At 33.0% G+C, this 12,197-nt stretch overlaps 1 protein-coding gene across 1 annotated transcript; it reads right to left on the bottom strand.

Moving 5' to 3' along the window:
• Window positions 1-45: 45 nt before the first annotated feature.
• LOC126685805 (uncharacterized) lies at window positions 46-2,474 on the bottom strand. Its single transcript, XM_050379763.2, has 5 exons — window positions 2,184-2,474; window positions 1,879-2,013; window positions 1,639-1,746; window positions 1,446-1,550; window positions 46-389 (listed from the first exon to the last, which is right to left on the bottom strand). The coding sequence occupies exons 1-5, from the start codon at window positions 2,343-2,345 to the stop codon at window positions 225-227; spliced, it is 675 nt and encodes a 224-aa protein (XP_050235720.1). The 5' UTR covers window positions 2,346-2,474; the 3' UTR covers window positions 46-224.
• Between the last annotated feature and the right edge of the window lie 9,723 nt (window positions 2,475-12,197).

A 12,197-nucleotide genomic window follows, 5' to 3' on the forward strand; every position in this document is an offset into this window, starting at 1 on the left:
GTAATTAAGCCTTTTTTTTAATATAATGAAGGTAAAAGAACAAGATTCCTCTTCCGACCGACTGATTATTATAAAAAAAAATGTCTGCAGATAAAATGATCACAAAAACTAATCCTTGATGGTTACCAAAAATCCCTCAAGTTTGAAGCACATAGCCTATCACTGCAACAATGGCATGGGTCGAAAAACTATCATCACAATCTGTAGTTCTATGTAGGGGTTACTTATTTACCCCGGATTTTAATTTTAAGAGACCAGCTAAATTTTCCTTCCGGCAAAGGAATAGATTTCGGAAAGTTTAATTGTACGTTGTGTTCTCCAAAAGTGGTCAAAGGTGATGGCAAACGAACATTCTCTACCTCCAGTGCCACATTAAGCTGCCTTGCCACCTGAATAACAATGGAAAATCTCATTAATAGGTTATTAGTATAGAAAATATGTTCATTAGTTGATACATCCTGTTCCTCAACACACACCATGATTGAGTAGCACAGTTGGTATAAACAAGTTGCCTACTCGCGAGTTACTCAATCAACTCGAAAAACTCAAAATTGACTCAAAAAAAATCGAGTTTATTTCAAGCCAAGCTAAAGTATGAATAAAGAAACTAGTAAGCCTTGCGAGCCTAAACAAATCTCTTACGAACACAAAACAATAATTTATTTATTTATTGTATTGACTTTAGGTGTATATCATCTTAATTTGTTGAATTCATATTTTATGATGGGCAAAGATTTTAAATGCATCAGTTTGAAATACCAATAGAACCATCAAGAGATCTTTTTGTTTCATAGAGTAAGCCCCTAAGACTACAAGTAGAACATATGAAATATAATCAGAATGATTTTCATAAACCAGTTCTTAGTATCTACTATCTATGTCTGATCTGATCCCAAATATGAATAAAGAAGCTCAGTAGTTACAATTGTCATGATTATTGAATATTACAATCAACCATCTACAGATTATACTATCTGTTTCCTAGACCAAGCTTAGCACTGCGGTAATTCTTAATAAAAGAATTTTAAACAAAAAATAAAAGCTCTACCAGGACAATTTTGTTAATAAAATGACCAACCCCCACATAGCATTTCCACTTGGGCACTAGAATATGCCACTTTTTAGCAAAACAATATGTATATGCAAATCTATATCCATAGTGCTTGAAGCATATGCATACCGTTCCTAACCTATGGTTCGTGCTTCATATGTATCATGTGCAGAAAATAAAATATGGGCGGGATATAACCTCCATAAACAAGCCAATGACTGAAAGAGAAGCGGGCAAGCCATATTCTACACACTTTTAGACTAAAGCAATTGCCAGAGCTTTCATAAACAAGTCTGTCTGAAACTTCCCTTCCATAATTCTCATGCATGCAATATTGACACCGTCCATGTAAATTTCTCAAGTTCAATAGCTTTAAACAATGAGAGTTATGTACCTCTTTCACAATATCATCCGCTGTTATCGGTGATCGAGTTTCTATGGGGTCATCTTTCGTTGCACGAGCACGGAATTTTTCAGAATTGATCCCTGCTCTAATTGTCTAGAACGAAACATATAAGCAACAAATTTATGATTATAGCTGTCTAAAAAGGAAACCACAAGCAACAATTGAGAGATAGTATACAAACCAGCTGGGAATTCATTAGGCGTTTTGCTGCTGTCTCATATTCCTTCATTGTATCTTCTACAGTCTCTTTAACTACTTTAACCTCTTCCTCTTCCTCATGTTGATAAATCTAATACAAACAAGACGTTAACGGTACATAAAATTGAGTTTTAATCAAACGTCGCAAACGAATTGGTAATTAAACCGCATTTTGGTAAATGAATGAGCAATTCCATTAACAATAAAACAAGATTTGAGAAACCTTTCGCTGTTCCCTGATGAGAAAAGCAAACTTGTCAATGTTCGGGACGGCGAGCAATTTGGGCATCAGGTGGTTACGAAAATAGCCAGGCGCAACCTTCACTGTCTGGCCAGCTTTTCCAAGCTTCTCAATGTTCTGCAAATGAAATAAACTCAGTAATTCGTCCATTCTACCATTACACAAACATCCTTAAACTAAACGCAAAACATTTGACCTAATTCCTAATTTTACTGGTTAAATCAAAAATTATATAATAATGTGAAAATTGTTCAACAGTTGAAATAAAACGAGAAATGAAAACTTACAGTTGTGAGAATAACGTCTAGCTTTCTATAGCGAACGCCTTGACAAGCATGGTGAAGCGGATGGTGTAAGGAAGAAGCGGAGCTGTTATTGACAGTATTAGCAGCTTCTTGAATGCTAATTATACGGCGTAACGCATTTCTGCTATGTTGAACATGCGCCATTTACTTCAATTCTGATCAATTTCTTAATTTTCTGTGAGATTGAATTTTTCTACAGTTTTGAATGAAAAAAATTATGGAGAAGAGAACTTGAGATAGTGGCAGAGACGGCCGAAGAGTTTTTTTTCCTCTTATTTTGGGGTTTTATTTTTTCAGAGTTTAAAACGACGCTGTTATAGCGGCAAATTTCTTGAAAACAGTGTCGTTTAGCCTTAACCGAACCAAATTCTCTATGCACAATGGATCAATCTGGCAGTCAAATTTGTGTCTCCTAATCAAATAAGTATATTTTAATCTTTTTTAGGTTAATTAGATTTTTCAATTTGTGCTTTTGATCAAATAAGCATCTTAAGTCATTTTTATTTTTATTAGTCAATTAAGACCCAAGATCTCTTAATATAGATTAAGCAATACTTCAAATGCGGAATTACTTGACTTTAAGATACAAATTTAAAAATTTAACTGACTAAAATATTCTATTTAACTTGAAAATACAATTTTAGAGATCAAAGTGAAAGTTAGCTAATAGTTATTTGAAGTGAAAACAACAATTTGACCCTTCATTCATAGTAGGGGAGTGCATCGGTCGGTGCGGTTCGATTCTGAATATGTGAAAATTGACGGTGCCTATTATCATGCAAAGCAGAAATCAAATTGTCAAAAATTAAAACGATATAAATTTCATGTCGGTCAGTTTCGATTGGTTCGGTAATTCGGTTTGGCCCTCCAATTAGGCCTGGATATGGGCCTTTGCAAAACATACCACAATCATGATAAAATAAGGTACAAAATGCAAATAACATAATAAATTACAAATGCAGGTATAAAATATACGAAACCTGTCCTAAATACAAATTTTCCATGTTTGAGTTCCCTTTCACAAATATACAAAATTACATCCCTTTTCATATATGCAAAAAAAAAAAACAATGTTCCAAACTGGTAATTACAATCAAAATGAAACCAAAAATAATTCAAGACAAAAGAGCTGGAGCAGAGTAGAGTAAAAGCAGTGCTAGTTACAGCATGAGGGAAGAGAAGTTGGCAGCTTCAAGCTGCTGTAAATTTCAAAAATCAGAATATCCAATACCAATGATTTACCATTGCAAAAATAGAACAAATTTTAATGAAACAATATTGTGGGGCTCAGAATATGAGTTTTTCTTTTCATTTGTAACGTGATCATGTCATATATGAAATGGTGGGTCAAAAATGTGTCATTACTTAATTTCATACCAACTATAACGTTACAACATCTGGCAGTGGTGGAAGCTTCATCATTGCCCAAAAAAAAAACAAATTTAAAACAGTTTTGATTTAAAGCACTGAAGACTTGAAGTACAAGTAAGTATATAAAATATTGAAAACTTGAAGTACAAGTAAGTATAGACAGTTTCAAAAAAATGACTATAGAAGCAGTTTAAAAGCATTAAACTAGTTCTAAAATAATATCCAAATAGCCAAGCATTAAAGTACAAACATTGCATAAGTTAAATAAGTTAAAATTAAAATAAGATCAACCCTACTTTGAAAAAGATAGAATTAGTTAAAAGAGCTTGCATATGTTTACAAAAAAGTTAAAAACAAGATTTAAAACAGCTTACATTAGTTTTACTTCCACCACAACATATTGCTCAATTTAGATATTTCAGAAGGGACATGGCCACAGGGCATTATCATCCAAATCCATAGAAGATGATCGGAAGGGACATGGATAAAGATAGGGATAATTGAGTTTGGTAATTAGCTTCCACCATAAGGTCATTTACCAAAACTGCAACACATGTCATGACTTGTGTTCCAAAAATAAAAAAACAACATTTGCAAAATCTAAGCAGGAGGACCAACATTTGGCAACTCTGATGAATCCACAAAAGAAAAGTAAGTTTAGAAGAAGACAAAATGCATCATAACATGTAAAAATGATAAACAGAGAGTTAAAGGCATAACCTTGCTCACATGTTTCCAACTCTTCAATACTTTCTTCAACCACTAAAGAAGAAATAGATGCTCTCAAACAATTCTCTGTACAAATAAGTGCTTCCACAGGTTTAAGAGTTCGAGAACTCCTGAAGCAATCCATAATCCTCCCACCAGTGCTGAAGGCAGACTCAGACGCCACGGTGAAAATGGGAACAACAAGAATATCTCTGGCCATTCTGCACAGAACTAGAAATCGAACAAAATTACACTCCCACCACATCAACACATCAATTTGATCCTCATCATCCAATAAGGCCTCATTCAAATAGATATTTAGTTCAGTCCTTCGACAACTTGAGGTTCCCATTTCCCTCATATGTTGTTTGAATCTTGCTTTCATAACCGATAGAGGTTTTCTGCTACCAGTAACAGCAACAAAATTAGGGACAGGGACAGAGGCTATGTTAATGCCTCCTTCAAGTTGAGTCGAGTTAGGTTGAGAGGCTAACTCACAAACATTGCTCCCACCAACAACATCATAATCAGATTTGTATTCATTAAACAACATGGTTAGCTCATCAACAACATAATTATATAAGATAACACCACTCATATTTCCAAACATAATAGTCAAATAATACTCCATACCTTATAATTTGACACTAGGATCAAACACATAAGCTAAAAAGATCAGCTTATTCATTTTGTCAGGATCACTCAAGTATTTATCAAACTTTAGTTTCATTCTTCCACCCAAATTCTTAATCTCTACATCATCACTATTAATCATATCACACAATACCACATAAAAATCACATATTTCTTGAAAGTGCATATCAGAAGTAACATATAGAATACAAGAGATACGCAAAGTGACAGTGTAGAAGTGAGCAAGGCAATCAGCAAACTTTCTAACTACCTTCCAATCATGACTATCTGGTACACTAACATTCAAATCTGTTTTAAATGATGACTCATCTTCATCATATTTCTCAAAAGCCTTTTCATACACAGAAACAGTAGTAAGCATAAAGTAAGTAGAGTTCTAGCATGTTGGTACATCAAGACATTAGCATTTCTTTGATTCAATTCCTACAAAATCAGTAGCTTCTTCAAAAAAAATTAACCTAAAAAGACTGTTTCTAATGTACCTAACAAACTCTCTTACTTTTTTAACAGACACATTAACATCTTTTAGACCATCATTTACCACCAAATTCAGAATATGAGCAATACAACGTATATGCAAATACTTCCCTTTAGCAACCCCAGTTCCCCAAGAAATCAATTTCTTCCTAACCACATTCACAGCTACATCATTGCTACTGGCATTGTCCATAGTAATAGAGAACACATTTTTAACACCCCAATCAAGTACACAGTTTTCTAAAGATTTAGCAATATACTCACCCCTATGGCCACTAACAGGAATAAAAGATATAATACATGTATGCAATTTCCACAAATCATCAATTCAATGGCAAGTGACACACATATAATTGATTCTTTGAATGTTAGTCCATGTGTCAGTTGTAATGTTAACCCTATGAATATGGTCTTTTAAAAAAGATTTCAATTTTAACTTTTCACTTGCAAACAGATTGAAACGATCTCTAGTCACAGTCCACCTTGAAGGAATTATGAACCTAGGACATGCAATGTTCATCAGTTTAATAAATCTCAACCCATTTACAAACCTAAAGGGCAGCTCGTCTACAATTATCATGTAAGCTAAGGACTCCCTAACAGCTTCTTGACTAAACTTCCATGCCCTTAAATTAACTTTATCTCCAACATCAACAGGCTGAACAGTATGCAAAGTTAATAAAGTCTTATCTCATGTGTTTACTGTGAGGATTTTTTAGACAAGCCATCATATGTGCTCTAGAAGTGGATGTGCCATTAAGTTTACTATAACATTGATATAATTTAGAACAGCATAAGCATTTAGCACTAACCACTCTGCCCAAATCATCATTCACATGTTCAAAATGGTTTTAGACAGGGGACCTTTTGGATATTGGCTTCTTCTTCCTTGCATTAGCTACCTTGGCTACCTGAGGCTCAGGTTGAGGCTGTGTTGAACCACCAACACCATCAATATTAGCAGAAGCATTAGAACAGAGGGCAGTATTGCCCCCAATTCCAATTTGCTCAGCTGTTTGCATCGGCAAAATGAAACAAGAAAATGTCAAGGCCAAGGCAATAGTTCAAGGAAATAAGCATAATACTCCCTCCGTCCCATAAAGATAGGTCACCTTTCTATTTTTGGCGTCGCAAATCATATGCCACCTTCTACATTTGGTAAACAACTTAACAACTCAAAGTCTTATATACCCTTCATAAATATGTCTAGTTATCCTTAAATGAATTAATGATTTCATGTTTCAATACAAGACTCACCAATAAACAAGTTAGTCATTAATATATTATTTATATATCTAATAATTATAGAAGGATAAAATTGGAAAGTTGAATAAAAAAACTAATTAACAAACTTAACTATATTTTTCTTAAATCTTGTATTTGTCCAAATGGCCTATCTTTGTGGGAAGGAGGGAGTATAAAAAATTAACAAAAAAAATACACAATATGAAACTTACAATTGCATTTGGTTCCATCTAAAATGAATTAGGACGGACTTAAGCTTGCACCAGAGAGATTTGTTTCACAGAATCACAGATTCAGAGTGAATAGAGTCACAAAAACATAGAGAGATTCACAATGAACATAATCACAGATTAACAGCTTCCACCACTTCAGTTCCTCATAAAACAAAGCAATGAGAGTATTAGTAAACAATAATATTAGAGATAAAAAAAAGTTAAAAAAACAAGTAAAAATTTATACTAATAACGAATCTACCTTTTATATTTGTGATTCACAGTGAAGCTTCATTACACAGATCGAATCCACCATTTTAAGGGAAATATACAAGTGAATAGTAAAAAAAATCAGTGAAAAGGAACAAGAACATTGATGAATCACCATGAAAAGCAAAGTAAAAAACTTATATAAGTTAATAAAGTTACTAACAACTCACCACCATCAAGTCTCTAAACCTCTGTTTGCCTAATTATTAACATATTGTTAATAAAATATGCAGGTATCAGAGAACGAGAGGAAGAAGATAAATAGAAACAGCCATCGATTTAGCTTAAGTAAAACATAAAATTAGAGGAACCATAACATCAAAGGCGAGGAACACCCAATGATTAAGGGTTTATGCGAGGAAGAAGGGAAGCCATAGAGACTTGTGTGTTTGACTTGAGTTCAGAGAGTTTTAGGGTTAGGGTGAAAGAGGAGGCGAGACAGATGAAAAAGAGAATTAGAGAGAAATGAAGTGAGGCTGTGAGGGATTAGGGTTTCATTTTCATAAAATGAAATATATACAAACACAAAACGTTCTATTTTGTGTTTGTGTAATTTACACAAATGACACTAACCCTTCGCACATGCACCACTTTCAGAACCTTCTTCACATGTATATGAAATGCTAGTAAAACGATGTTGTTTTACCCTGATCGGTTTTTTCGGTTAATTAAATCGATTAACCAACCCCTTAAACCGAATTATTTATCAAATATCGATATACACCCTAAATTAAAACCAAACTACACTGCTTTGTCAAAATAACCAAACCAATCCTTGAACTTCGGTTCGGTTCAGTTCGGTTATTTCGGCCAATTCGATTTATGCACACCCCTAGTTCGTAGTGCGTTTATATTTGTAATAATCTTATGAAAATTAATCTATTTCCCCTCCCTTCATCTTCAACTTCACTTTTTTTAGAAAAATAATATTTTCAGTTGTTATAATTAGGAAATAGATTAATAATGTTACATTATCAAAATTTGTGTACTTAGCCCCTTTAGAGTGGTGGCCCATTTAGTCACAACTGGTATCAAAATCCAATTTGGGTGGTGACCCATTAAGTCATCAGTGATATCAAAATTTGCTTTGATTCCTTTCATTTTCTATCGCTGATTCCTTTCATTCAATCAATCAAATCATCATGACAGGTTGCCGATTTTGTTTCATAAAGCTTCGAATGATCAACAAACAGGAACATGAAAAAGCCTGCGAGGTAAAGTTGAAATTTTGAAAAGATTTGACAAGTTAGTGTTGACCTACTTGGTAAAAAAATAAACTACGGCGAAAAAAAAAGATTGATTAGTAGTAGTAGTGTTTGTTTGTACCAAGATTGTAGAAGGAAATAATAGATTTTGGTGAAGTTGGAGTAGCTTAAACCATGGAAGAATTTGTAATGATTTTGGTTGGATTTCAAGAATCTATAAAATTTTTTGGAAAAAATTTTGGTAGGTTTTGATCTCATGTTCATTTCTGACATTGCTACTTGATCTGCATACTCTTGCGGCTACCAGGTAAAAAAGGACCTGCCAGCTGAAAAATTAAACCACCATTGATTATAAAAATAGCCCGAATAACTGAAGCAACAAATTTGGTTTGTTTAGTTTGATATTATAAAAATATTTCATTTTTTTTGTTCGAGTTGATTTTAAACATAAAAAAGTTTAGTCTCGCCTCTCAATTAATATCCATTTATATTGTTATTTAGGTGCATAACAGCTTAAATGAAATGAAATGAAACCACTATTATAACATAATAAAAAAAGTTTGCATTAAAAAAATTATCAGGATTGTAATCTCCAAAAACAATTTGAACATTGTTATCTCCTCAAGTTAGATCTGGAAATTCAACCCACAACATACCTCCAAATTTTCTCTCATTTTTAGCAAAAGAAATGTCAACAGAACCTCTTGACATACTTACAAGAATCACAATTTCATTTGAAGCACTTACCACATCCATCACTAATTTTTGTTGATATCTTGACAATGTCAAATTCTCTTTATCTAAACACTTCCTTTCGTAAGAATGATTATTACTTACAACTAATACTACCACATCAGCATTACCTGCATCCGCCATTACCATCTCAATAAGCGACTCATTGGTGCAATTCACAAAACGGCAACTTACCACATATGCAATTTTCTTGAATTTATACTTTTGGATTCCCTGTAAAGAGATAGTGTAACTGCAGGTAGACATGCTTATGCCTTTGGATACCCGACCAATCCCTGCCAAACCCGCACCCTAGGGCCAAACTTGGGTAGTGATTTTTTGCCCAAAACCCGAACCCGAGTCTAAAAAAGCCCGCAATTTTATGGTCGGGCTCGTTCTTTAATATTTATACAATTTTTCGAGTAAGTCTGAAAAAACTCGGCGCGAGCTTGCATATATAGAGTGCAGAGGCCATGTTTGAGTAAGAAATTTGAAGTCCGAACCGGGCTCGGGCCGGTTTTGGACTTATATAAAAAAAATTAAATTCCAATCAACCCGACCTATAAGGGTGAGAATTAAACGGTTAAAACCAAACAACCAAACCGAATTGAATCGACTTAACTAAACTAAAATGTAATTTGAAAATAGGGTTCGTTTACAGTCAGAATTTTTAAAATTTTGGCTATTCAGTTCGGTTTTTGATTTTGACAAAAAAATAGCTGTAATAACCAAACCGACTGTATTCTTAAACTACGTTGTTTTAAGCTTTTATATACACACATTTATATATTAAACTTAATTATTTTTATAGTTTTAGAATAAAAAAAGCGACAAACATAGATTTAATTTAAAGTACATGTACCCTCTAGGTTAAATTTCTCCATCTTCTCTATATTTTTTTTAAACTGTTTTTGTCCTCTAAAAATCATATAAAAAATATTATGGTTTTCGACTAAATTGAACCAAAATATTTCAATTTGGTTAATTCGGTTTTGACATTATTTTGGTCAATACGGTTCGGTTACCAAAATTTTAAAAAACCGAACATTTTGAATTTTTAGGCGCGTGGTTCAATGAACATGTGTAACTGCAGGGTGTACCTGCATAATTGCTTATCATAGCTTCAGTCACATTTTTCGTTTGGTATGATAACCGCTAAACTCTTGGTGAGAATGTCGACTTTTGATAGTGGAAGAGCTCATTTATTCTCTAATAGGATTATTTCTTATCTTGCAGCATCAAGTGCCAACATTAGATGTTTGTTAATGCATACATCAGACGGTCCAACATTTCCAAATGGGAACAAGTTTGGATCTCTGAGCCTTTTTAGGACTATGTAGTTGTAGAATACTTTGTTCAGTTTCACAATATTTTTTGTATACTCCGCTAATAATCTCCACAATTCATATTTAAATCTACATATATATGACATAGTAATATGATTTATAGTGCAAGTAAACACAAATGCTGAAAGATTATAACGAGAGGACAATTTTTACAACAACATATGAATTCAAAGTTTAGAGTTCTAAAAACATTTTAAAAATATAAAAACATGTTGAAATATATTATCTTATACCTTCTATCAAGGCAAGAACTACAACATCTTGAGGAGTTGATGAATAATTGATTATGTCATAATAAACTTCAATGGAATCACAGTCAGAGACAAATATATATGCCAAACTAATATATCAGAACATAATTAATTTTGCTTACAATGCACAATATTAGAAAAACAGAAGTAACCCATCAAAATTCTGTTGGTCTTTGTTAACCCTTTTCAACATATCGAAATTCGCACGTGTAGGAACTTCGTTCACCCTGTTATAAGAACACATGACACTGCTGACTCGACCTTTTTCTACACAGCTCTTAAATGGCAGTTGATACATATCTTCCATATCCTGCTTTGTCACCTGATCATAAAACCCCAAATAGAAATAACTTCTTAGTCCAAATTTTAAGAAAAATACAGATTTTTTATACCTTGGTTACAGAACTTAATCGATTAATGCCTCTCTGGTAGACATATTCATGGGCTTGAGTACCCGTCCAAGCATGCACCCTAGAGCCAGGCTTGGGTAGTGATTTTTCGTCCCAAAGCCCGGCTTGAATCCCAGCCCGAAAAACCCATTGTAACATGGGCGGGCTCAGTCTTTTTATACCATTTCTCATGTAAGTCTGAAAAAGCCCGGCCCGAATCCGTATATATAGAGTGTAAAGGTCAGGTTTGGGTAGGAAATTTCAGGTTGGGCTTATATAAAAATTTGTAGGGAAATTTACAAAAATACCTAAAAAACTAAAAATATTTGTTAAAATTACCTCAAACACTAAAAGTTCACAAAACGTACCTAAAAATTTAAATATTTATTTTTTACTCCGCAATTTCAAACAGTTGCAAACAATTTAAAGAAAACATAATTTGAAACTGTTTTACAAAATGTTTCAAATACAGTTTCTAATAGAGTTTTAAACGATTTAAGAAAAAGTTGAAACTATTTTATAAACCGTTTCAAAGACAGTTTCTAATTGGGTTTCAAACGATTTATAACGGTTTTCTTTAAAAATAATTTGACACCGTTTTTAAAGAACTGATTCTATTATAGTTTTAAAAGGTTTCGAAAAGTTTCTAAATTGACATTTTTGAAACCCGTTTATAATACAGTTTCAAACAGTTTAAAAAAACGGAGTATTTTTTACAAATTTTCAGAGTAAAAAAATAAATTTTCGGAGTAAAAAAATCAAGTTTTGAAAAAAGGTAAAAAAATAATTTTTCTAAAATCGAAATATTTTTGCAAATATTTTTGAAAAAAGGAGTATTTTGTGCATATTCATCAAATTTGAATGCCCGGCTAGCTCGGCCCGAGCATAATGCATGAACATGTATACTTTCCAATAATCAAGATTTTGTTTTACAATAAAAGATGATTTTATTATTAACTCAAATCAGTAGCAATAACAGACGTAAGAAATTCAAAAATGGCTAAACCATTTCTGATGACCTGACAAGGAACATGCATAATGCACTAACATGTGCGCAGCCTGATTCACAGATCGCCTTATATAACAAAAATAAATTAGAAAACTGTTTCACTAACTCCAAATTAAATCAAGAAGTC

The sequence above is a fragment of the Mercurialis annua genome, linkage group LG6, assembly GCF_937616625.2.
Source record: "Mercurialis annua linkage group LG6, ddMerAnnu1.2, whole genome shotgun sequence".
In the NCBI taxonomy this organism is placed as follows: domain Eukaryota; kingdom Viridiplantae; phylum Streptophyta; class Magnoliopsida; order Malpighiales; family Euphorbiaceae; genus Mercurialis; species Mercurialis annua.

Bases quoted from the DNA above. Each gene is read 5' to 3' on its own strand.
- LOC126685805 (XM_050379763.2), bottom strand. From the start codon at position 2,345: ATGGCGCATGTTCAACATAGCAGAAATGCGTTACGCCGTATAATTAGC. The intron at 2,014-2,183 runs GTAAGTTTTCAT...TTTCATTTGCAG, and splicing joins TAGACGTTATTCTCACAACT to AACATTGAGAAGCTTGGAAA. The intron at 1,551-1,638 runs GTTTGTATACTA...GTTTCGTTCTAG, and splicing joins GCCTAATGAATTCCCAGCTG to ACAATTAGAGCAGGGATCAA.